This window comes from Phocoena phocoena, chromosome 12 (assembly GCF_963924675.1).
Source record: "Phocoena phocoena chromosome 12, mPhoPho1.1, whole genome shotgun sequence".
Lineage (NCBI taxonomy): Eukaryota > Metazoa > Chordata > Mammalia > Artiodactyla > Phocoenidae > Phocoena > Phocoena phocoena.
In genome coordinates this window covers 57,698,222-57,723,527 of record NC_089230.1, presented here as the reverse complement: position 1 = coordinate 57,723,527, position 25,306 = coordinate 57,698,222, and the positions used below count along the sequence as shown (strand labels likewise).

General features: G+C 40.9%; 1 protein-coding gene across 1 annotated transcript; it reads right to left on the bottom strand.

Moving 5' to 3' along the window:
* Positions 1 to 754: 754 nt before the first annotated feature.
* Positions 755 to 23,389, bottom strand: MCHR2 (melanin concentrating hormone receptor 2). Its single transcript, XM_065889108.1, is given in 7 exon segments — positions 755 to 791; positions 793 to 1,059; positions 3,611 to 3,730; positions 5,946 to 6,137; positions 10,605 to 10,809; positions 21,077 to 21,081; positions 23,208 to 23,389. Coding segments are annotated over 7 exon segments (1,008 nt in total).
* Between the last annotated feature and the right edge of the window lie 1,917 nt (positions 23,390 to 25,306).

The window sequence follows — 25,306 nt, the reverse complement described above, 5'->3', positions numbered from 1 at the left end:
AAGCAAAAAACCCAACAACAACAAAACCCAATTATTGGCCCTTTTCAGTATGATAGGTACAGGTTGCCAAGGGGCTGTAGTAAAAAGACAGAAACAGGCAGACCTGGATTTCAGCCCAGCTCTTATGTAGCTGTGCAGTGTTAAGCTTATCACTTAACCTTTCTGAGCCTCAGTAAACTGGGGTAATACTTACCTTGAAGGTTTGTTACATGTAATCTTACATGTTGTATGTGTTCAGTACATGCTAATGGTCATGCTAACAGATGGAGTTGATTATTGAAGGCATTAAATTAGACCCTATGAAACTGACATTTTTGTAGATTAAAAAATGGCCATACTTCAGATCTCATTGTAAGGTGGTCCCCTCTTAGGAGCCTCAAGGGCACTGTTACAGTGAGGCCACAGTGTAGACGGCAAGGTCAAATTCCTTGGTGAGTTTTCAGTCGATGGTCAGGGATGGCCATATTCATCAGTGACTAGTTTATAAGATGCTGAAATAACATCCACAACCATGGAGCTCGGGTCTCTTCAGCTATCCCACTGCCTACTGCCTACACAGACAAATATTTTATGTTTCACCTAAGTTAGCATATTAAACTCACTGCATTTGAATGGTTACAGCACTGTTCTAGAGTCACAAGGGCACAACAAGAATGGACACCAGCACACCGTTTTGCCCGCCCTTTTTAATAACATCAATAGCATAGGCAAGCCTGTCTAGACTTTTGATGATCCATGTACTCTCCTTAAAGCTCTATTTCAAGGTGCTTTCCATATTGTTGATTTCCTTCTGTCACTCTCCTTTGCCCTTGAGGCAGGCGTTTTCGGAAATTTCCACTCAGCAGGATGTAGAGGAAAGGGTTGATGCTGCTGCCGGCATAGCTGAGACAGATGGAGAGGCAATAGCCCATATAGAAAGCCAGCGTGGGCTGCTCTGTCTGTAAGTTCACCAGTTGTATCACGTGATAGGGGGCAGCACTCAGGATAAAGACCGCCACCAGCACCAGCGCCGTCTTCGTCAGCTTCATCACTCTCTGCCTTGGAACACTGGGACTGTAGCTGTAGCGGAAACATCTGGAGAGACTGGACACAAACAACCACAGAAATTATAGGACAACAATGTCCCAGAACTTTTTGGACAGTTCAGAATGGCTATGTAGTGAAATGTGAAGCTCATTTTTCTTCTTACTTATTTGGAGCACTGTGAAAATACTCTTTTTCAGCCCTGTGAAAAATTGCCTGAATTTTCCAAAGCTGGAACATTTCGAGAAACAAAATAAATTACATAGCAGTGAATTATAATCCAAAGTATCAAATAAAGATATATGAATCTGTACTGATATAAATGATTGAATAACATGGGAGAGAAGCGACAAACCTTCTTTACAGAAAAATTCCAAATAATATATGTAGATACTCCCCTTTCCAGGAGACACAGCTTAATTCTCACCCTCCTTTCCCTCTTGAGGGTGGACTATACTTAATGACTCGTTTCCAAATAATGGAATAGAGAAAGGGATAAGTAGTCATTTTGAAGTGAAGAAACCTCGTAAACGCTACCTTAACCTTAGAGTCTCATCGTGATACGTTATCAAACAAACCGAGACTGGGGGACATTCTACAGAATACCTGACCAGTACTCCTTAAGTACAGTACTTAAGACTACAAGGTTATGAAAAACAAGGAAAGAGTGAGAAACTGTCACAGACCAGAGAAGACTGTGGCGATGTGTCAACTAAATGCAGTGTGGTCCCCTGGATTGAATCCTGGAGCAGAAAGAGGACTTTAATGGAAAAGCCAGTGAAATCCAATATAGGGTAGAGTTTAGTTAATAGTGGTGTACTAATGCCATTATCTTTGTTTTGACAAATGCAACATGGTAAGATGTTAATGGGGAAACTGGAGTGAGGAGTATATGGAAACTCTCTGTACTACTTATGCAAGTTTGATGTAAATTTAAAATTTTTCTAAAAAAAAATGCTTAAATTTCCCAAATTTCATCATGTTATGTCATATTTAGACATTTACTAGAAATTTCTCTGGGACATGACAAGCAGATGAATAAGCCTGGGAAATGGCAGCTGAAAATCACTCTAAGATCATGATTCTTCTGCAGTTCATCAGAGTAGGCACCATCATTCCTCTAACTTATTGCATTTTTAGGGATAACTGGACCATATGAACTTTGTTTTATAAGATGCTCTTAGTTAGCATTTCTGAGAAAAGTGTTGGGAGCAAAGTGATCTGATTTGGAGAACTGTTTTAAAAGGGTTCAAGCGTCCTCTCCAGCTGTCGATGTCATAATATTCCATGATTCCATTTCAACCTTCTCACCTGTGATACATTTAGAAGCTAATTTTTGTCTATAACTGTGGTTGCTTCTCTTTCCCATTCTAAATAGACCACTCTTTTTTTTTTAATATAATAGTGTTTATTTATTTTTACTTGTTGACAGTTTGCTTTATTTATTTATTTATGGCTGTGTTGGGTCTTCGTTTCCGTGCGAGGGCTTTCTCTAGTTGTGGCAAGCGGGGGACACTCTTCATCACGGTGCGCGGGCCTCTCACTATCGCGGCCTCTCTTGTTGCAGAGCACAGGCTCCAGACGCGCAGGCTCAGTAATTGTGGCTCACGGGCCCAGTTGCTCCGCGGCATATGGGATCTTCCCAGATCAGGGCTCGAACCAGTGTCCCCTGCATTGGCAGGCAGATTCTCAACCACTGCGCCACCAGGGAAGCCCTAGACCACTCTTTAATAATGTAATAATTCCGAAGAATTTAAAGAAGTCAGAAAAAATGTCATGGGCCAATAGAACACCTAAACCTTTGGTACCAGGGTTTGCCACAAATTTAGACTAATGGTGGTTACATTTTTCACATATTCTTTTTTTTTAAATCTTCACAGTGTTACATATGGTGTGTGGGGAAACCCCACAATCTTGTCTTCTCAAAAAAATACAGTAATTTATTCTGAAGACAAATTTTAATAATGATTTCTTAACCTAACATGTTGTATAATCACTGACTCATTTGAACAACTTGGTATGTACAATTTCAAGTGGAAAATAATTTAGATTTATTCATATAGTTTTAGAGACAAGTATCATTAAAGGTCCTTCCCAAGTTTATTGTCTTTAGGTAAGTCTTTGGTTTTATTTAGTCCTAATTAACCTTGTTCTATGTATTCAAATATTAATGAGATCCTCCCCCCCTACGCTAAAAAAACCCCCACAAAAATTAAAAGGTTATAAAATATACACAACATCTAGGATATTTACATATGTACACAACTCTGCAAAATGTACACATAAAACATTTAAATAACAATGCTGATGACAAATACAAAATTATTCTTTAAACAGAGTCTTGAGTTCTGTTTACATTTTTATGAAACCATTACATCAGTGATTACAATATTTATCACTGAGAGATCCTCAAATAGCTGCTTCAGAACATGACTTATTTTCAGAAAATGCCTTATAGAGACATTAATGCCCATATGTCTGAGCTTGGCATGTTTCAAGTGACTAATGCTTAAGCTTCTATTGTAGACATCTTAGATCTCTGAATTGTTCTTTTAACAAATAAAACAAAATAAGGCATACACTTAACCATCTGGCAACCTTATTCTGTTGATACATCTCCCAGGTATAGCATAAAATTAAAATATAGCACACCAAAATCAAGGGCAAAGGGAAAAAGAAAGTCGTTATCGTCAAATACAGAGTATACCTGTAAAATGAGAGAGAAGACATGACTGTTACATTCACAACGCTAGGGACTTTTACAGTTTATGATTCTGTGATTTTTCAGGGCCCAGAATAAAAGTGCTTGGGGGAAAAGTTAAGGCTCTCTGGGTACTTTCACATACAGAAGGTCTGCTTTTCGTTATTCATAGACAACAACTCTTCTCTAGCCAGCTCTTCTCAGTAGCCAATGCTACTGAGTACTGCAGAGTGGGTGAGGGTGCTTATTACCGTTATATTTAGTGTTATTAACAATAACAGGTAACAGGTGGCATTTGTTATGTAGTAGGCACTATTGAGGGTGCTTTACATATTTTAACCCATTGAATCTGTGCATCCCCAGGAGTACAATGCCATTAGCATCTTCATGTTACGGAGGAGGAAACTAAGGCACAGAGGGGTCGAGCGGCTTGCCCAAGGTTACTCAGCTAGTAGGTGGCAGAGGTGAGATTTGAACCCAGATACTCAGGCCAGCTCCAGAGCTCACGCTTGTAACTGAGACTCCAGATGGTCTCTCAAAGGGCACAGAAGAGGACCTGTTGTCAAATCAGCCGATCATTTTCTCAGTGCTCCGCCAGGGGGAACCCTTGGGTGGGCCAACTCCATTTCTGCCCAGATACCGGGTATCCTCCTTCCGGGGCAAAACCCTTATGTGGAAGAAGGCAGCTGGCATTGCGTGGGTGTGGACTGGGCGGCAGAGAGAGCGCTCCGGAGCCAGAGGGCCTCTGAACGTAGCACACTAGTCCCAGTCTCCGTTCACCGTAAGGACTTAATTCTGGCAGGAACAACAGAGGCCAGAACCTCAGAATATCCCTTACCATAACCAACCGAAAAGAGCAGAAACAGCTGTCGCTGCAAAATAGTCTCTGCTTATGTGACACAGGCCAAAGTCATGTAGTCATATAGTGAGCTTCAGGTCCTGCCCTCCTTTCAGACCGGGGTGCGGCCAGGTTAATTTATCAGCCCGCGGTGATTAACTATCATTTCACCTTTAGATGAGCTGGCGCTTTCTGTCTGTGAGTGGAGCCACTGCTGTTGTGAGAAATAATGAATAAACAATCATGGTATCGACGTTGCACTCCTCTGGAGATTTTTTTGTTGCTGGACTCGTAGCCTTGCTGGGCCTCTACCTCCATCCCTCTCAGACTGTGTCTATGTGATTCAGAAATGACTCATCTATTTGACAAGTGGTAGACTGGGAAAAAGGGATCTGCCAGACTGACTTGCCATAATGTATGTAAAAAGCACCTAGCACAGTACCTGGCCCTTAGCAGGTGATCGAAAAATCTTAGAGATTCTAATGCAGTGTTCAAAATTTCAATCAGAAAAATTTTGACTTAATTTTTTTTTTCAAATTAAGATGTAATAAATGACTGTGTTGGTTGCTGTATTAGTTTCCTAGAGCTGCTGTAACAAATTACCACACACTGGATGGCTTAAAACAACAGAAATTTACTGTCTCACCGTTCTGGAAGCTGGAAGTCTGAAATCAAGGTGTTGGCAGGGTTGGTTCCTTTTTGAGGTTTTGGGGAGGGAGTATGGGCTCCAGGACTTTTCTCCTAGCCTCTGGTGGCTTCTGGCAATCCTTGGTGTTCCTTGGCTTATAGACACATCACTCCAGTCTTTGCCTCTGTCTTCACATGCATCCTCTCTGTGTCTCTTCAAATCTCCCTCTCCTTATCAGGAACCAATCATCGGATTTAGGGCCCACCCTAATCCAGTAAGACCTCATCTCAACTTGATTATATCTGCAAAGACTATTTCTAAATAAGATCGTATTCACAAGCACTGAGAGTTAGAACTTGGATATATCTTTTCGAGGGACGCGACTCAACCAAACTCCAGCTGCATATTGATAAGGTTTGAGTCTCATAACTCCTAGACCCTTTTGGAAAGTCTGCCCCTCCCTTGATTGCTGTGCCCCTATTGAATCTGGCTGCCATGGATCTTTAAAATCCACAGTTAAATATATTTGCACCCACTGAGGTTACATGATTAAACTCAGAATCTTCTTCTAAAGGTTACCCTCTCCTTAAAATCAAACTATCAACTTGATGGTGGGAAGCAGAGAACTAAGTGGGGAGACCGGCCCGAAGAGGATCCCCAAGGACACTCTTCGCGGTTGCTCGCGTGTTGACAAGGAGGATGAAGCACTTCAAGACTTAATTCAACTCTATTTTTCTTAAGTTTTAACAACCTACCAGAGTACATCGTCAGGGGATGTTAAATCAAAAACACAACTCTCAACGCCGTCATTAAATCTGATGACCTTCGAGTAGACCCAGTCAGGCAACGCAAGAATAAAGGAAGCTGCCCAAAGGCCCAGATTGATGCGGCTTGTCTTGTACCTTGTTCTCCAACTCGTCAGTCTCGGTTGGACGAGAGCCAAGTACCTGCAAAGCCGGTTAAGGAAGGGTTTGGGAACAATCAATAAAAGCACTGAGCTCCAAGGATGAAAGGTTCATGACAAGAGTGAATTATTAGTATTATTATCCTCCCTGAAGCACACCTCTATCAGGGTGAAAGAAAGTTATATTTTTTAAGAGCTGGATGGTACCTGTAGAGAAAACAATTCTTGACCCCGTAAGTCTGAATAAACCACTCACTGATACACAGCTGTCACTTACATGAAGACCCTGAAAATGGTAAGATTCTGCTGTGCAAACTTTTTCTTTACAGAGGTGCTTCCCTTGCACAAGAGGCTCTGGAAAACTTTGTCTCTGAATGGGGATTTCCTCCAGGAGGGCAGGACAGGAGGGAAGGTGTACCAATGTGGGACAGGAGGGACGGTGGCTGATGTAGGACAGGAAAGAGGAAAGTGCGTTGGCTGGTGGGAGAATCCCCAGCAGCATGAGATTCAGGCACCTGGGACAGAGATTTTGCTCAGATGGCTTTAGAGTTAGTTCTCCAGGCTCTTGGAGGCTCAGTTCACAGAAATCACAGTGAGAATTAACAGACGTGACTAGCAGACAATACAAATTCCTCAGGAAACGTAGGCTGGAGGGGGGATGTGGACTAATTTCATGGGGAAGGGGTTCTCACTTTTCTTTTTTTCTATTTTGATCCAGAAAAAAGGATAATCATTAATCAAACTTGAAATCCTGATATATCAAACATATTTGGTCCTCCAGCAAATCCAAGAATAATTTTTCAGACACGCTGAAAGCGAAAGCATGAAAAAGAGAGCTCAGATCCAGAGGAGGTACTTGAGAAAACACAGTTTTGCTGGCAGTCGGGGGTGTAGGAAAGCAGCATTAGTAGACAATAAACAAATGTCAAATGTGGTCAATGGTCCTTTAATTTTCTCCAAGATTTTGTAGAGCTACTTAATGAAGATTTATGAAAATGGAAAATTCTCTGTCTCCTTGCTCTTTCAATTTTGCACAAGAGGTAGGACGTTTTGCACTCACTTAGGGGACCCCTTGCCATGCAGGGACAGGCTTGTGACCCCGGGTGCCTCAGCCACCCCTCCTTCCCCACACTGCACCTGCGTTACCTGTCGCTAAGGAGAGAAAGCTCCCTTCCCTTCCTGCTGAGGAAGGGAATGAAGTAGTGATTGTACAGCAACCCTGCCATCATTCTGTCTGGGATTAAAGATGATGAAGTCATGGCATCAATCGGTTAGGGAATCTTCTCTCATCATCTCCCCAACTGAAAACCCTTCAATGGCCTTTCTTTGTCTTTTAGATAAAATTCAGGATTCTCACCATGACCCTTGATGTCTTTCTCCCTCCGGCCCTCCCTGTCACTCAGGCTGAAGTTTGTGCCAGTCTCTCCCTGGCCTTCCTTCAAACTCTGTCTCTTTCAGCGTCAGGTACATGCTGTTCTACCCGCCTGGCAGGACGTGCCTCTCCTTCCTCCTGCTTCTACTGGGAGTCCCCATTTAGGTCTCCCTCTCGGAGAAGCTTCCCCTGACCACTCGCTCTATACGAGGGCCCATGACTATAAATGCGGATTGTGGGGCAACTCTACTTTTCCTTCTAGTAGGTATCATTGTGTGGAAATACATATTTACCCCTGTGACTCTTCACGGTGTAATGTCTGTCTACACCTCTGGAATGGAAGCCCCATGAAGGCAGGAGCCTTGGCTATTAGTTTAATGCTGCTGTGTCTCCTGTGTCTGGCATCGTTCCTGTCATACGGTCTGTGCTCAATAAATATTTGTTAAATGAATGAATGGGGAATTTTGGCTCCTACTTACTGACTTTGTTGTTGTTCTAGAAAATTTACTTACGAAAGTAACCACTAATGAAAGTCTAGGTAGCTTTCACCTAGAGGCAAATATTTTTCATATTTTGGATGTTTATAGAATTTTTTTGTATTGCTTTAAAGGTAGGAGCCCTCTCTTAAAATATTCCACACACTTGCAGTTATTAATTAATCAGAGAAAGAAAAATGAAAGAGTTATGGGAAACACTTGAGTTTTATGATCCATTAAATTGACAATTCAAATAAATGTATAAACAATAAGGCATACTGGTGGCACTGACATTAAGTGCTGGCATTACAGAGAAAACTTCATTTCTGTTTTACAGAATTATAGATTTTGTTGAATTTTTGTGAATTTAGTAGAGTTAGAACTGCAAGAAATGACAGGGGCTGGGGGAAAGTTTCAGTTTTACAAAATCTTTATTTGTCTCTGGCCACGTGATCCTCTGAAGTGAGGGCAGGGAGAAAGATAAAGGCCTGAGTGTCTTAATTTGAAAGTAAAATTTTAGCATTCTGTGTCCATAAGGTTAAAAGAAAAATACACACTATTCAGTTGTGTAAGGTACACACACACACACACACACACACACACACATTCAGAAAAAACCTGTGAACATTAGGAAATGTTCTGTGGTCTGTTCTAAGGCAGACAATGCGCTTTCACTTTATTTGCAGTAAGAGGTTTACCGAAGGGGTACAGTTTCCCCTCTTTAAAGAAAAAGCCGATACTCTCCTGCCTTCATGGTATGTACATGGTATGAAGAAGATTTTCTCCTTCTGAGAATGGGATCACGATGGTGAGGACTATACTTTAGGTTGCTTTTCTACAGTGGTTCCTGCCCCGCGCAGGGCTCTGGTGTTGGAGCCCTGGCAAGCTCACCAGGCTTTACTCCACACACCATCAGCGTTGGTGGCATCAGCTGAACTAACCAGGTCGACTTACCCAGCCTGCAGATTAAAAAATGTAAAGCTAAGTATAAGTTGAGAAGTATACTCTACATATTTTGATAATTCTTTTGTAGAAAAGCAGCAGGATATAAAAACTGCATTAAACATTACCATCATTATTCACGTCTGAATAATAATGATCCAGGGAATGATTTATATGGACCCCGCTATTCCTTTGTTTATCCATCTGAAGAACTGCTCATCCCTTCCTGACCCCAAAGGCCCACTCGGAAGGGTAAGAGAGGCAGAGCTCAGGAAAGAATCCTTGATGGACTCAGGGAAATTTAACACAGCCCTCAAGACTGACATTCACTCATTCATTCATCAGTAGTTTTTGAGCACCCATGTGCCAGGCATTGTTACACAGACACTAGTGTAGTGACCAAAGACCCTGCCTTTGTGGAGTTGACATTTGATGGCCAGGGAAGGCTAGACAAAAACAACATACATGCATATCTTTGTACACGAAATATATTAACATATGTAATATATTCGAAGTAAGGGAGAAAGAAAAAGTAGATCAGAGCAAGGGGGACCAAGTGTGCTGGGTTGGGCTTGGGGTGGGAAGAAGGTGGATAGAGATTTCAAGTGGGTTGCTCTGTTGTGCTTTCTACTGTTGTCTTCAGGCCTTGTTTCTGTTTGGGGAGTGCTGCTAAGAGCAGTTGTGGAGGTCCTTGCATCTGGGTGATGCAGGGCACATCCTAGCTTGCATGCTTCCTAAAGAAACCAGGTGGTGAGGTAGTTGCCAGCTACCTGCCATCTCCAGAGTTGGACAGCCTGCCTCTGAACTGGGCTCCATCACTCACTGGCTCCACAGGCTCTGGCCATCACCATTATCTCCTTGAATAACATTAGCTTACATGGGTGGAGAATCTGGCTTTGGCATGTTCTGGGATACAGTCCGACAAATTTCTAATGATGTAAATGGCAGTATTTGCATTAACCAATCATAATGATGAGTATAAAGGATGGTCCTCCTGGTACTCTGACTTCTCTTCATAGCTGTTTAAGAGCCCACTACTCCACTGATTCCTTTAAGCTGCTAGGTGATAACAAGGGTGTGTGAGGCATTGAACTTACCAGAAAGAGCCATAGACAAGGAGTGAGGAGACCTACTTCAGTTCTCAGCTCTGCCACTGACTATGTGCCTTTAGCAAATCCCCTCACTTCTCAGGACCTCTGCTTCCTTCTTGCAAGAATGATGGGTGGTGGTGGGGCATTCATTCTGGTCTCCAATATTTCATGATTTTATGGTCTTTGGTTTTTTTTTACATCTTTATTGGAGTATAATTGCTTTACAATGGTGTGTTAGTTTCTGCTTTATAATAAAGTGAATCAGTTATACATATACATATGTTCCCATATCTCTTCCCTCTTGCATCTCCCTCCCTCCCACCCTCCCTATCCCACCCCTCCAGGCGGTCTATGGTCTTTTTTTTTCTTGCAGTCAATTGTAAATAAAACTGAGATAGAAAAAATGATTGGGAAAAAGGAGATGTTTAGTATTTTAAGTTTTCCGTGAAAAAATTGACCTCTGTGAAAGTTGGAAAAATATTACCTGATCTGTCCTACAATGAAACAAACAAAGGAAGAGGAACTTTGCTATTACAAACCAGCACTGATGTTGCTTAAGTTGGGATGACCTTGGGGAAGTACAGGCATCTCTGAATTATGTTAATATATTTCATAGTCTCTTCACTTACCTGTCCACACTCATTACAGTCATGATGGCACTACAGGCAAATGGGTTGCAGGTATCCAGGGATGTGATGTTGGTGCAGAGAGGCCCCCCAAACACCCACTCTCCTCTCCGGGCCCACTGGTGAATAAGAAAAGGCATTCCCATGATGTGGACCAGATCAGCCACAGCCCGGTTGCAGATATAAATGTCAGGAACTGTTTTTTTTCCTGGACCTGAAAGAAATGGAGGGAAACCCGAGGATTGACATTGAAAGTACACACCTTTAATTTATGCCATCTCTTACAGATTTTCAACTGCTAACATTATTTTAAAAGTTAAAAGGAAACTGTCACAAATGCACATATGAATGCTTGTGTATATTCAGATGTTTTGAACTATTTGATAACTAACTGCAGTGGTTTAAAAATATGTCCATAACTTCTTTGATATTGCTTTCAAGAGCGGGGGCCTAGGGCTTCCCTGGTGGCGCAGTGGTTGAGAGTCTGCCTGCCGATGCAGGGGACACGGGTTTGTGCTCCGGTCCCGGAAGATCCCACATGCAGCGGAGCGGCTGGGCCCGTGAGCCATGGCCGCTGAGCCTGCGCGTCCGGAGCCTGTGCTCCGCAACGGGAGAGGCCACAACAGTGAGAGGCCCGTGTACTGCAAAGAAAAAAAAGAGCGGGGGCCTAATTCCCTCCCTTTGAGTGTGGGTTGAACTTAGTAACTCACTTCTAACGAATAGGATGTGGTGGAATTGACAGTGTGACATTCAGAATTTGGACATAAAGGAATGGTGGGGTTTTCTCCTTGCTCTCTCTTGTATCACTTTCTCCGGGGGAAGCCAGGTGCCGTCTTGTGAGGTTACTCAACAGCACCGTGAAGAGGTCCATGTGGAAAGGAACTGAGACTTCCTGCCAACAACCAGTACCAACCTGCCAGACCTGTGAGTGAGCTCCCTTGGAGTAGATGCTCCAGCCCTAGCCAAGCCTTTAGATAGTCCTCTAAAGATGGACAGACAGCTTGACTGCAACTTTTTGAGAGACCCTGAGCCAGAACCACCCAGCTAATCTGCTCTTGGATTCCTGACCCTCAAAACTGTGTGAGAGGGACTCCCCTGGTGGCACAGTGGTTGGGAGTCCACCTACCAATGCAGGGGACACGGGTTCGAGCCCTGGTCCAGGAAGATCCTACATGCCGCAGAGCAGCTGAGCCCGTGCGCCACAACTACTAAGCCTGCGCTCTAGAGCCCGTGAGCCACAACTACTGAGCCCGTGTGCCACAACTAATGAGCCTGCACACCTGGAGCCTGTGCACCGCAACAAAGGGGGGCCGCCACGATGAGAGGCCCGTGCACTGCAGTGAAGAGTGGCCTCGCTCGCTGCAACTGGGGAAGGCCCGCGTGCCGCAGTGAAGACCCAATGCAGCCAAAAATAAATAAATAAAAATTAAAAAAACAAACAAAAAATGCGTGAGATAACAAATGTTGATTGTTTTAAGCCACTAAGTTCTGAAGTGATTTCTACATAGCAACAAATTATACCAACTCTAAACTCACTCAGGCAAGACTTTGTCTTTACCTATCCCTAGCACCAAATATAGCTGAATAGGGAAAATAAATGTTTCCATCTTGCAATGCATTTTTTCCCCCACTGAAGCTGTAAGTTCAAATCCTAACTGAGGCCATTGTTAAAACAAATTTCGACCATTACTTAGAAATATTCCAATAAAATTTAACCCAATAGAAAAGACTATTAATTAAGACCCTGAAATCCAGAGTGTGGAGTAGAAATCTGAAACGAGTGAATTGGTGGAGGGCACTGAGAAACATCTCCTGTCAAATGTTGGGGGAAGTGAAGGCAAAATAATTTTCTGAGAGCAGAAATTTAAAATTCAGTTACTCCCTATCTTCAAGGAGTTGGGGCATTCAGTAATAAACAGGTATCATCTTTATCTGGGAGATGCTGTTTATTAATTGAACAAATGTTTTATTGAGCAGCAATTATATGTCAGGCATAATATTATGCTTTGGGCTGCACCTAGAAAGTCTAACATCAAGGAGCTTATAGTCTAGACGTGTAATAAATGATCACATTATAACGTGATGAAAGAAAGCTAGAGAAAGCACAAGGAGCGCATACAAATGGGCCTCTACACCCTCCCCTAGGGGCAGTCAGGGCAGATTTCTTGGCAGAAGTGACCTCTGTATTGAGGACAGATAAGAATTTAAGTAGCACATAAGAATTAGCTCTAAGATTGTGCCACAATTGTTAGTTCACCCTGGATCCAGGTCTATTGCTCTGTTGTTTGGAAGCTAGTGTGTGTCTTCATTATTCAGGGACTGCAAATTCTACAGCCTGTGAACTTCATATTTAAGCCATCAAAGGCTCGTGTGAGGCGTCAGTCGGGGCCAGGATATTTTACCCAGGCCGTGGCAGCACACACTATATGGGGGAGTTACTGCTGTGAGTCCTTATTCAGCAACCACACTTTGGGCATTGTTGATGCCACTAATACAGCAGGTTGGTTCCTTGTCCCCAGGACGTTGGTGGCTCAGATCAGAAAGACCAAGAAGGAGAAGAGACTTGAGAAAAAAAACATGTCAACCAAAAAAGATGCTAAATGACTGTCCTTGGTCTCTAATCCTCGTCCTCACCAGACCATTGGGAGTAGGAGATGGAGAGGGCTCAGGGGAGAGGAAATGATATTAGAGGTCAGCTGGAAGGAGTTCCACGCTAAAAAACAAAAACAGAAGCAAAGGGACTTCCCTGGTGGTGCAGTGGTTAAGAATCCGCCTGCCAAAGCAGGGGACACAGGTTCGAGCCCTGGTCCAGGAAGATCCCACATGCCATGGAGGAACTAAGTCTGTGCGCCACAACTACTGAGCCCGTGAGCCACAGCTACCAAAGCCTGTGTGCCTAGAGCCCATGCTCCACAACAAGAGAAGCCACTGCAATGAGAAACCCGCTCACTGCAATGAAGAGTAAGCCCTGTTCGCCAGAGCTAAAGAAAGCCAGCGCACAACAACGAAGACCCAGCACAGCCAACAATAAATACATAAAAATAAATTAAAAAACAAAAACAAAGCAAAAACACAATAATAAAAAACCCTATAAATCTTTGCCTATTAAGTAGATGTTATTTCCATTTGAATTGGGGTATAAACCACAAGTGGTTGCTTAGGTCCTAACTGCAGCAATTAGATCCATGGCCCTTGCTCTCCTCCAGGTAGGCACCCATCATTTACTGATAATGAATTATGGAAATTCCTTTGTTGAGGACAGTGCATGCCATTAACTGGAAATACAAAAGAATAAAATAAAAGTGTTTCTACATGATACTCTGTATAGCAAAAGAGAGTTCTGAAGCAAATGATATATCTATCTGGGCATAAGGTACTACGGTAATAAAACTAACACATTATATTTATTATTACTTTTTTAAACTGAAAGTGACTGCATAGAAATTAAAAATGATTAGATAGAAATGGTAAAATTTCTAGCTATACCACTTGCATTCTTTTCTTAGGTCTAATTTATCTTCAGATTTCATGTTGCCAGACTTAATTAGATTTCTGTCTCTCATGAACCAAACATTAAAAAAAATATGTAAATCAGTGATCATTTCAGCTAACGTGTTTTTCATATGGTTAATATGGCCATATCTAAATGCTATGATAAATTAAGGTATACCACAATCCCATACAATAAATGATAGAGTTGTTACAAATCATACTTTGGAAGAATATTTAATCAAATGAGAAAGTACTTATTAAGTAAAAAAAAAAAAAATCAACTATGTACGTAGTATGACCCCAAATTTATTTAGACATTTGTCTAAAAACATGCTGAAATAATATGTCACAGTAATCCCAGTGATTATCCACTTGGTAGTAGTAGTATGACTGATTGCGACTTTATTCTTTGTATTTTTTAATGTTTAAAAAGATTCTATTAAAAACATGTTTACCTTTTGCAATCAGAAACAGCGATATATGCAATGGGTTAAATAAAACTAAAAAAATATATATAACCCCACACAAGCAGAATGATGCCTTGCTGATCAGCCTACTCTCAAGCCCACTTTTCACCCTTCTGCACTTTGTTCCTAGGTCTTCTTGCCAACTGGCTTTTGTTTTGTTTTGGCCAATAGGAAGCACTATTGGAGGGAAATTGGAGGGTAAGATGAGAGGAGAGGCCAGGGTATTTCCTTCCCGTCTCTGCTGTTGGCATCTCTGGTGGTGGCTGCATCCCGCCCATGGCTCCACCTTCCTCCTGCAGTTCCCACTCCATGGTCCCAGATCCCACTGTGGCTACAGCTCCCACCAGGCAGCCCAAACTTCCAAGATCTGTAAAACCACTTTTTTTCCCTCCATTCAGCTCAGGGCCAGGAGGAGGGTGGTGGTGTTGGGGCAGAGGATGGTGGTAGGACATGGTAGTACCTTCCTAATTTTGTTTATCTCTGGGTTGCCTCACATGTCCTTGTTTGGCATTTAACTCTAGTTAAATTATATTCCTATTGTGAGTGTAAAAATTAATAAACAGAAACCTCAATTAAAATGGAGTCAGGAGGCCAGAAGCGGGGAGCTCTCATGCCCTACGATAGCAGAGATCAACAGAAGAAAGACTTCTTGCCTGGCAGGAGCTTAGCCAATGAGAGACTGTCACCACTCAGCCAGTGACAAGCCACTATATTTTGAACTCTCAATTTCTCCAATGGACTCTGTTTACTACAGCCCTCCCAACTTCCTTTCCCCCTCTGTAAAAGAATCCTCCTCTCTCTGTTGGGTGGCACTTGCATGTGGCTTGCCATAGTTGCAGATCCCCAATTGCAATACTTTGCTGATCTTGAGTAAACTAATTTCTGCTTCAGAAATAACTGGTAGTTCATTTGTTTAAGGTCAGCATGAGGCAACAACAATGGATTAGTAGTGATTTCATAAAGCACTGTGCTGAGAAGAATTGTGAGTCATCACACAGGCGCTACTAAAGGACAGATCTGTGTGATTAGACATGACTGCCAAGGGTGGGAGAGTTTAGAGTAGAGTGACGTATTTGCCAACCCTGCTCTAGATACACAGTGTAAGATATATAAAGAGAACCTAATTGGAAATTCTAGTTTCATTTCTGTGCCCTCACTTATTGTGTCCTTGGGGAAGACGTTCAACCCCTTTATACTCCAGAGCTGTCTTGGTGCATTGGACCAAAGCAAGGGTCTCCAATTAACTTTCCAGTTCATTTGAACAGATGTGACTGGGAGTTTTTGTAGCATCTAAAGCATAGGGTATGTGTACAGCAAGGGTGTGGGTCAACTCCAACTCCAGCTGGCACCCTGAGAATGGTATAGGGCTGGGTCAGAGGGGAGCACTAAGCTGAGTGGGAAAAAAGAAGAGGCCTTGTTCTAAGCATTTCCCATCTCTGTCTTAGCAACTGGTATTCCATCATTAGACCATTAGTATTCCTTCAGGAACACTCACTCTTCTTCCTGTAATCTCTGTATAAAATGTAGACACCATGGGGAGGGGTTAAAAAGTAAGATGTTTCAGTAATTCATGATTTAGTGTAAATTAGTTGACTTGACAGCCAGTTGAGGGCAGGGAATGAAAGAATGGGAACGTTTTGTTTATAGGGAGACAAGGCATCCTTTAGAGAGCCTCTGCCCACTCAAAGCCGTCTGTCAGTAGACAGGAGAAAGATATGTCCAAAACATGGGGGTGGGGGACCAATGGAGAGAAACATCGCCTTTATTGAAGGAGTTTTCCAGGACCCACTGTGGCCATGGACAATAGTTGAGTAATGGGGCTGAGTTCATAAGTCTCTCTCCCAAGAGCAAAAGGGGAAATTTTTACGTTTTAATTGGCCCAGTTTTCCTCCTACATTTTAAAATCTGGCTTCCTTTAGACCTGCTGTGAATTTAAAGTATGACTGAGTAGTAATGATCTGGCTTCACTACTTTATAGTCACCCTCCTAATGCACAAATCCATTCTTAAAAAAAAAAAAAAGCCACATAGGACACCTTATTCTGGAAGCTCCACCTTCCGTAAATCTATTCTTTCATACATTTTTGTAGTCTTCCTTTGGCAAAGTCAGAAGTTAGTTCATTTCTTGCTTTCCAGCATCACTAATGATCTTACTATTGTTCTATTCATTCTCTTTTGATACCAGTATTTATCATAAATGGGAAAGTCCTAAATCTTCTTTAAATGCATCTAGTTCTCCTTATTTTTAGTGTAGTCTTCATAGTTTGAGCAATCTATATGTTAAGAAGGCAACAAATAAAAGATCATGGCATAGCCAGACTCATCAAGAAAAAAAGGGATAAGACTCAAATCAATAGTTAGGAATGAAAAAGGAGAAGTAACAACTGACACTGCATAAATACAAAGGATCATGAGAGATTACTACAAGCAACTCTATGCCAATAAAATGGACAACCTGGAAGAAATGGACAAATTCTTAGAAATGCACAACCTGCTGAGACTGAACCAAGAAGAAATAGAAAATATGAACAGACCAATCACAAGCACTGAAATTGAAACTGTGATTAAAAATCTTCCAACAAACAAAAGCTCAGGGCCAGATGACTTCACAGGTGAATTCTATCAAACATTTAGAGAAGAGCTAAAACCTATCCTTCTCAAACTCTTCCAAAATATAGCAGAGGGAGGAACACTCCCAAACTCATTCTATGAGACCACCATCACCCTGATACCAAAACCAGACAAAGATGTCACAAAGAAAGAAAACTACAGATCAATATCACTGATGAACATAGATGCAAAGATCCTCAACAAAATACTAGCAAACAGAATCCAACAGCACATGAAAAGGATCATACACCATGATCAAGTGGGGTTTATTCCAGGAATGCAAGGATTCTTCAATATACGCAAATCAATCAACGTGATACACCATATTAACAAACTGAAGGAGAAAAACCATATGATCATCTCAATAGATGCAGAGAAAGCTTTCGACAAAATTCAACACCCATTTATGATAAAAACCCTACAGAAAGTAGGCATAGAGGGAACGTTCCTCAACATAATAAAGGCCATATATGACAAACTCACAGCCAACATCATCCTCAATGGTGAAAAACTGAAACCATTTCCACTAAGATCAGGAAAAAGGCAAGGTTGCCCACTCTCACCACTATTATTCAACGTAGTTTTGGAAGTTTTAGCCACAGCAATCAGAGAAGAAAAAGAAATAAAAGGAATCCAAATCGTAAAAGAAGAAGTAAAGCTGTCACTGTTTGCAGATGACATGATACTCTACATAGAGAATCCTAAAGATGCTACCAGAAAACTACTAGAGCTAATCAATGAATTTGGTAAAGTAGCAGGATACAAAATTAATGCACAGAAATCTCTGGCATTTGTATACACTAACGATAAAAAATCTGAAAGTGAAATTAAGAAAACACTCCCATTTACCACTGAAACAAAAAGAATAAAATATCTAGGAATAAACCTACCTAAGGAGACAAAAGACCTGTATGCAGAAAACTATAAGACACTGATGAAAGAAATTTAAGATGATACAAATAGATGGAGAGATATACCATGTTCTTGGATTGGAAGAATCAACATTGTGAAAATGACTATACTACCCAAAGCAATCTACAGATTCAATGCAATCCCGAGCAAACTACCACTGGCATTTTTCACAGAAATAGAACAAAAAAGTTCACAATTTGTAGGGAAACAGAAAAGACCCCGAATAGCCAAAGCAATCTTGAGAACGAAAAATGGAGCTGGAGGAATCAGGCTCCCTGACTTCAGACTATACTACAGAGCTACAGTAATCAAGACAATATGGTACTGGCACAAAAACAGAAATATAGATCAATGGAACAGGATAGAAAGCCCAGAGATAAACCCACGCACATATGGTCACCTTATCTTTGATAAAGGAGGCAAGAATATACAATGGAGAAAAGACAGCCTCTTCAATAAGTGGTGCTGGGAAAACTGGACAGGTACATGTAAAAGTATGAAATTAGAACACTTCCTAACTCCATACACAAAAATAAACTCAAAATGGATTAAAGACCTAAATGTAAGGCCAGACACTATCAAACTCAGAGGAAAACATAGGCAGAACACTCTATGACCTAAATCACAGCAAGATCCTTTTTGACCCACCTCCTAGAGAAATGGAAATAAAAACAAAAATAAACAAATGGGACCTAATGCAACTTAAAGCTTTTGCACAGCAAAGGAAACCATAAACAAGACCAAAAGACAACGCTCAGAATGGGAGAAAATATTTTCAAATGAAGCAACTGACAAAGGATTAATCTCCAAGATTTACAAGCAGCTCATGCGGCTCAATAACAAAAAAACAAACAACCCAATCCAAAAATGGGCTGAAGACCTAAACAGACATTTCTCCAAAGAAGATGTACAGATTGCTAACAAACACTTGAAAGAATGCTCAACATCAATAATCATTAGAGAAATGCAAATCAAAACTACAATGAGATATCATCTCATACTGGTCAGAATGGCCAACATTAAAAAATCTGGAAACAATAAATGCTGGAGAGGGTGTGGAGAAAAGGGAACACTCTTGCACTGTTGGTAGGAATGTAAATTGATACAGCCGCTATGGAGAACAGTATGGAAGTTCCTTAAAAAACTAAAAATAGAACTACCATATGACCCAGCAATCTCACTACTGGGCATATACCCTGAGAAAACCATAATTCAAAAAGAGTCATGTACCAAAATATTCATTGCAGCTGATTTTACAATAGTCAGGATATGGAAGCAACCTAAGTGTCCATCATCGGATGAATGGATAAAGAAGATGTGGCACATATATACAATGGAATATTACTCAGCCATAAAAAGAAACGAAATTGAGTTATTTGTAGTGAGGTGGATGGACCTAGAGTCTGTCATACAGAGTGAAGTAAGTCAGAAAGAGAAAAACAAATAGTCTATGCTAACACATATATATGGAATCTAAGGGGAAAAAAAAAAAAGGTCATGGAGAACCTGGGGATAAGATGGGAATAAAGACAGACCTACTAGAGAATGGGCTTGAGGATATGGGGAGGGGGAAGGGTAAGCTGTGACAAAGTGAGAGAGTGGCATGGACATATATACGCTACCAAACGTAAAATGGATAGCTAGTGGGAAGCAGCCGCATAGCACAGGGAGATCAGCTCGGTGCTTTGTGACCGCCTAGAGGGGTGGGATAGGGAGGGTAGGAGGGAGGGAGACACAAGAGGGAAGAGATATGGGAACATACGTATATGTATAACTGATTCACTGTGTTATAAAGCAGAAACGAACACACCATTGTAAAGCAATTATACTCCAATAAAGATGTTAAAAAAATAAAAGATCATGGGAAGGCATGATAAAAATATTAATATAAATTGTCTTACTTTTTTTGGGGAGCAATTAAAAAAACTGTTAGATAAATTCCAAGCTGAAAAAAATTAAAACTAATTTACTTTCAAATGACTTTTGAGAGATTAATAAATTTTTGAAGAGTAATTTGCAAAGAAAAATATCAACATCCTAGCAATAAAAATAAAAATTAAGTTGCTTCAGATGTTTTTTGAAAGATTAAAGGATTCATCTTAAAAGCTCCATTAACATATATCTTCTCACTTATTATCTATAAAATTGTAATGGTATGAAGAAGTAGCAGATTTTTCACAATCATTGCAAGTAAATTTGTCAGTATTATGGCTCAGGTTTTCTCTCTTTTTTTTTTTTCCAGTTTAATGACTATTTGCTTTATGTTGAGAATCTGTCTCTGGGAATTATAGCTCAGTATTGACTTTTAGAAGAATTCACATTCCACATTTCTTTTTTTTTTTTTCAAGCTTTGTCTCCATATGAGTGGGTGGAATCAGGCCATTGTCTATTGGTGTAACTTGAGGGGGACCAAGAAGTTTCTCTGGCTCCAGATATTTCAACAGCCTGTCACAGGGCCTGAATTTCACACTGACCAGTCTTTGCATATAAAAGGTGTCTGTAAAAATGCAACCATTTCTGGAGGGCTACACCTTCTAAGGACTTGGTTTCTCAACAGTGGGACCAAGGCTCTCAGGCATGAGGCACACTGCTTGTATCTTTAGGAGGGGACAGTAAAAATACTGAGGGGCAAGAGAGAAAGATGGAAGGAAAAGTGAGCAGGTGCAACAGACAAACAGGGTGAGCTGGAAACATTCCCAGGTCTCTGACTGTTAACTTTCTACTTCACATTATTGCTTCCTGAGGCTTTCTGAGAATATTTGATTACTTTCATCTCTGTTCCTGGAACTTGTTCTTTGAATCACCTTTTTTCACCCACTTGTTTTTAATATCTTGTATTATTTTTCAAATGAGTTAATGTATTTAAATCTTGTCTTCTCCAGTAAACCATGAACTTTTTAGAGTCAGATGCTGCCATATTTCTTTGGTATTTACATAACTCTTAGAATAGTTCTGGGCATGCAGTAGGTATTTAGTAATACATATTGAGTGGAACTGCTTCTAGCACTTACAAAATAATTTTAAATGCTTGATATTCACAAATGGTTTTACAGGATACAGTAAGGAATGTCTGAATTCATTAAGACTAGAATTCCAGTATACCAAATAAATTTTCAATTATGAATGTCATAAAAAAATTGCCATTGATACACTACACTTAACTACAGAGATAATGACAATAAAAAGTTGAGAAGCCAGCTGGGGAAAGTGACCAGTGATGAGCTTTCTCAGGGATAGTGAGTGTCATCCTGTCACTCTCCCGAGGGCTGCTCCTGCTTTTAATTGGTCCTGTGAGGATTCTTCCATCCACATGGTAACTCCAGCCATCTTTCTAGTTTTGATGATTTGTTTGATGTTATTATTATGGAGGATATAGCCTGGAGTTTAGAATCATGGGATCTGAGTTCAAGTGCTAGGACTGTTACTTACCAGCTGTGTGATGCTAGACAAATTATTTTCTCTCCTGGGCCACTTTCCTCAAGTGAGTATTGCCATTTTGAGGAGTGAATGAGTTTACAACTGTGCTCTGTAAGCGTAATATGCTACACAAAAGTTTGTTGTAGTTATGTGTTAATATAATGCTGAAAACACCTTTTTGGTAGTAAGTTAGAATGTGTTTTATAATTTATAAATATGGACAAAAATCTTTTAAAATCGTGGCTGTAAGTATGATCGGAGACCAGGACAAAAATTTTTTTTAACACCTTGTGTGTATTAAAACAAGTAAACCTTAAATGTGAAAATAATCGGGATAGCAAAGGTATCATGTAGCGATGGGGCATGTGTACACTAACTCTAAATTCAGTTTTGTCAAGCCAGTAGAGGACGAGTACAATGGTCCCTCAGTATCCATGAAGGATCGTTTCAGGACAGCCGCCCCTCACCCATACCAACATCCACAGATGCTCAAGTTCCTTATATAAAATGGTGTAGTGTTTGCATATAACCTATACACATTCTCCCTAATATTTTAAATCGTCTCTAGATTACTTATAATACCTAATACTATGTAAATACTCTGTAATTAGTTGTAAATACAATGGAAATGCTATGGAAGTAGCTGCCAGGGCATGGTAAATTCAAGCTTTGCTTTTTGGAGCTTTCTGGAATTTTTTGCCACATATTTTTGACGATTGCTTGAACCCCCAGATGTGGAACCCATGGAAACAGAGCCCATGGGTACTGAGGGCTGACTGTAATCTGTTCTTATGCTCCAAGTTAAACCTTAAGCTCTAGGTTTGAGAGGAAGCAGGAAATTAGCTGAATGAAGTGGGGGACATGAAGCAAAGGCGAGAGTTACTAGCGAGCAGGTGCCTCTCAGTTTGGCCCGCACTGGGTGGTCCATACTGAGGGGAGCAGCCCACCACGTATGACTGCCTGAATCTTTGGCAGTAGATCAGGTAGAGTATCTCTCTTGTCTAAGTGAGTGCAAAAGACTCTCTTTTACCAGTCAGGCCAGGTCAGCCTCTTAGGGTAGCTCTTATTGCCGGAAAATAAAATGGTTGCCTTGCAGTTTCAGTTCTTGCCTGGGCTCCACTGCCAGAGATTGAGTTAATTGGTCTGGGGTGAAACTCTGTATTAGGATTTTTAAAAGCTCTGTGGTGATTCTTTTTTTTAATTTTTAAATATTTGTTTATTTTTGGCTGCATCAGGGGCATGTGGGATCTTTTGTTGTGGTGTGCAGGCTTCTCTCTAGTTGCGGTGTGTGGGCTCAGTAGTTGTGGTGTGCGGGCTCAGTAGTTGTGGTGCACGGACTTAATTGCCCTGCGGCATGTGGGATCTTTGTTCCCCCACCAGGGATCGAACCCGCGTCCCCTGCATTGAAGGCAGATTTTCAGCCACTAGACCACAAGGGAAGTGCCTGTGGTGATTCTAACATGTAGCTAAAAATGAGAATCACTGCTCTAAAAATTCACTGACTCAACAGTAAGCACTGATATTTTGACGTCTGCTACTCAGATGTTACTTAATACATGATGAAAATATCTGTAGAACTTCTTTAATTACCTTAAGCAAATATTTCCAAAACCTGATTTCATTAAGAAAAATCCTACAGGGGGAAAAGGACTCATTGAAGGAGTATATAGCATGTCCCTAAATTACGGAAGCGAAAAAGAAGCCCTTACCTTATTATAGTGAATACAATGAGGATGTTGCCAACCAGCCCCATTGAACAGATAATCCCAACCATGGAAGGGAGGATGGCTGTATCCACCAGGCTGAGGGTTTGATAAGCAAACTCTGGATTCCAGGATTTGTTCAAAAGTTCAGCAGAGGTGTTCCAACAGGATGAGTGAAGTGAATTCATTGTTTATGAGCTTCCAGAGGTTAAAGCTGTGAAGGAATAAGACGTGATTTATTTAATGAAAATTGGAGGCAATTCCTTCCATACAGATTGTCTTTAATTCAAAAAATATTTATTGGGGCTTTCTTTGCACCAAGAATTCATGCAACATAAGATTCCAGGGTGAGTACGATTGCTCCCTGTCCATATGATGTGACAGATTACTCAGATTATTGAACAGTATACTATGATAGTGTGCACATGTTCTCCACATGATTGTAGTACACGCTTCGAGCATAGCTAATACTTACTCAGTACACACCAGTTCTGGTTGTTTACAGCTGGCACCTGTTCTTACTGGCCTGCATGTCTAGTCATATTAGCTAGCACCCCGACAATACTTAGGTTGTTAAGTATACCTCTTCTGTCTGCTATAAAGTGTATGGGGGACACCAACTATGATTGTTTAGGAATGCAGTGAGATAAGACTTCCTAAGATGATTCCTGGTCTGTCTTGAAGGATGAGGAAGAGTTAGATCAGGAAAGGACACTGTGGGAGGGAAAAGTGTTGTAGAGAGTCAGGGAACCATGCACAAAGAAGAATTATGGCACAGGAAAAAATGCCCACCAACCAACCTAAAAATAAACAAGTAAACAGATGAAACCGATGGAACTGGAAAATTATTTGCTTGGCCAACCATCTTGATAAAAGACATTTAAAAAATGCCATCTGGGCTTCCCCGGTGGCGCTGTGGTTGAGAGTCCGCCTGCTGATGCAGGGGACATGGGATCGTGCCCCGGTCCGGAACATCCCACATGCCGTGGAGCGGCTGGGCCTGTGAGCCATGGCTGCTGGGCCGGCGCGTCTGGAGCCTGTGCTCCGCAGCGGGAGAGACCACAACAGTGAGAGGCCCGCATACCGCAAAAAAAAAAAAAAAAAAAAAAATCCCAATGAGATATTTTGTCATACCTGTTTGGGTGGCCACTATGAAAAAAATAGAAAATAAAAATTGTTGTCAAAATATGGAGGAAAGGGAATCATTTCGCACTGTTGGTAGGAATGTAAATTAGTGCAGCCACTATGGAAAATAGAGTGGAGTTTCTTCCAAAAAAAATTAAAAGTAGAACTACCAAATAATGCAATAGTCCCACTCCTGGGTATACAACTAAAGGAAATGAAGTCAGTATCTTGAGATATATGTACTCCCATGTTCATTGTAGCATTATTTACAATTGCCAAGACATGGAAGTAAGCTAAGTGTCCACTGATGGATGAATGGATAAAGAAAATGTGATACACACACACACACACACACACAGAGGAATAATATTGAGCCCTAAAAAGAAGGAAATCTTGCCTCTTGTGACAACATGGATGGACCTTGAGGGCACTATGCTAAATGAAATAAGTCAGAGAAAGACAAATACTGTATGTTCTCACTTATACATAGCATCTAAAAATGCTGATCTTATAGAAACAGAGTAAAATAGTGGTTACCAGAGGCTTGGGAGTGGGGGGAGAAATGGGGAGATGTTGGTCAAAGGGTATAAACTTCTAGCCATAAGATGAATAAGTTTTGGGGATCTAATGTACAGCATGGTGACTTTAACAGTATTGTATCATATACTTGAAAGTTGTTAAGAGAGTAGATCTAAAATATTATTACCATAAAAAATGGTAATTATGTAGGTGGTTGGAGGTGTTAACTAACCTTATTGTGGTAATTGTTTTGCAATATGTACATGTATCAAATCATCATGTTGTATACCTTAAATATGTTATATATCAATAATATCTCAGTAAAGCTGGAAGAAAAGAAATGTGGTATATACATACAATGTAATATTAGTCAACCATAAAAGTGAAGGAAATCCTGTCATATGCTACAATGTGGATTAACCTCCAGGACGTTATGCTAAGTGAAATGAGCCAGTCACAGA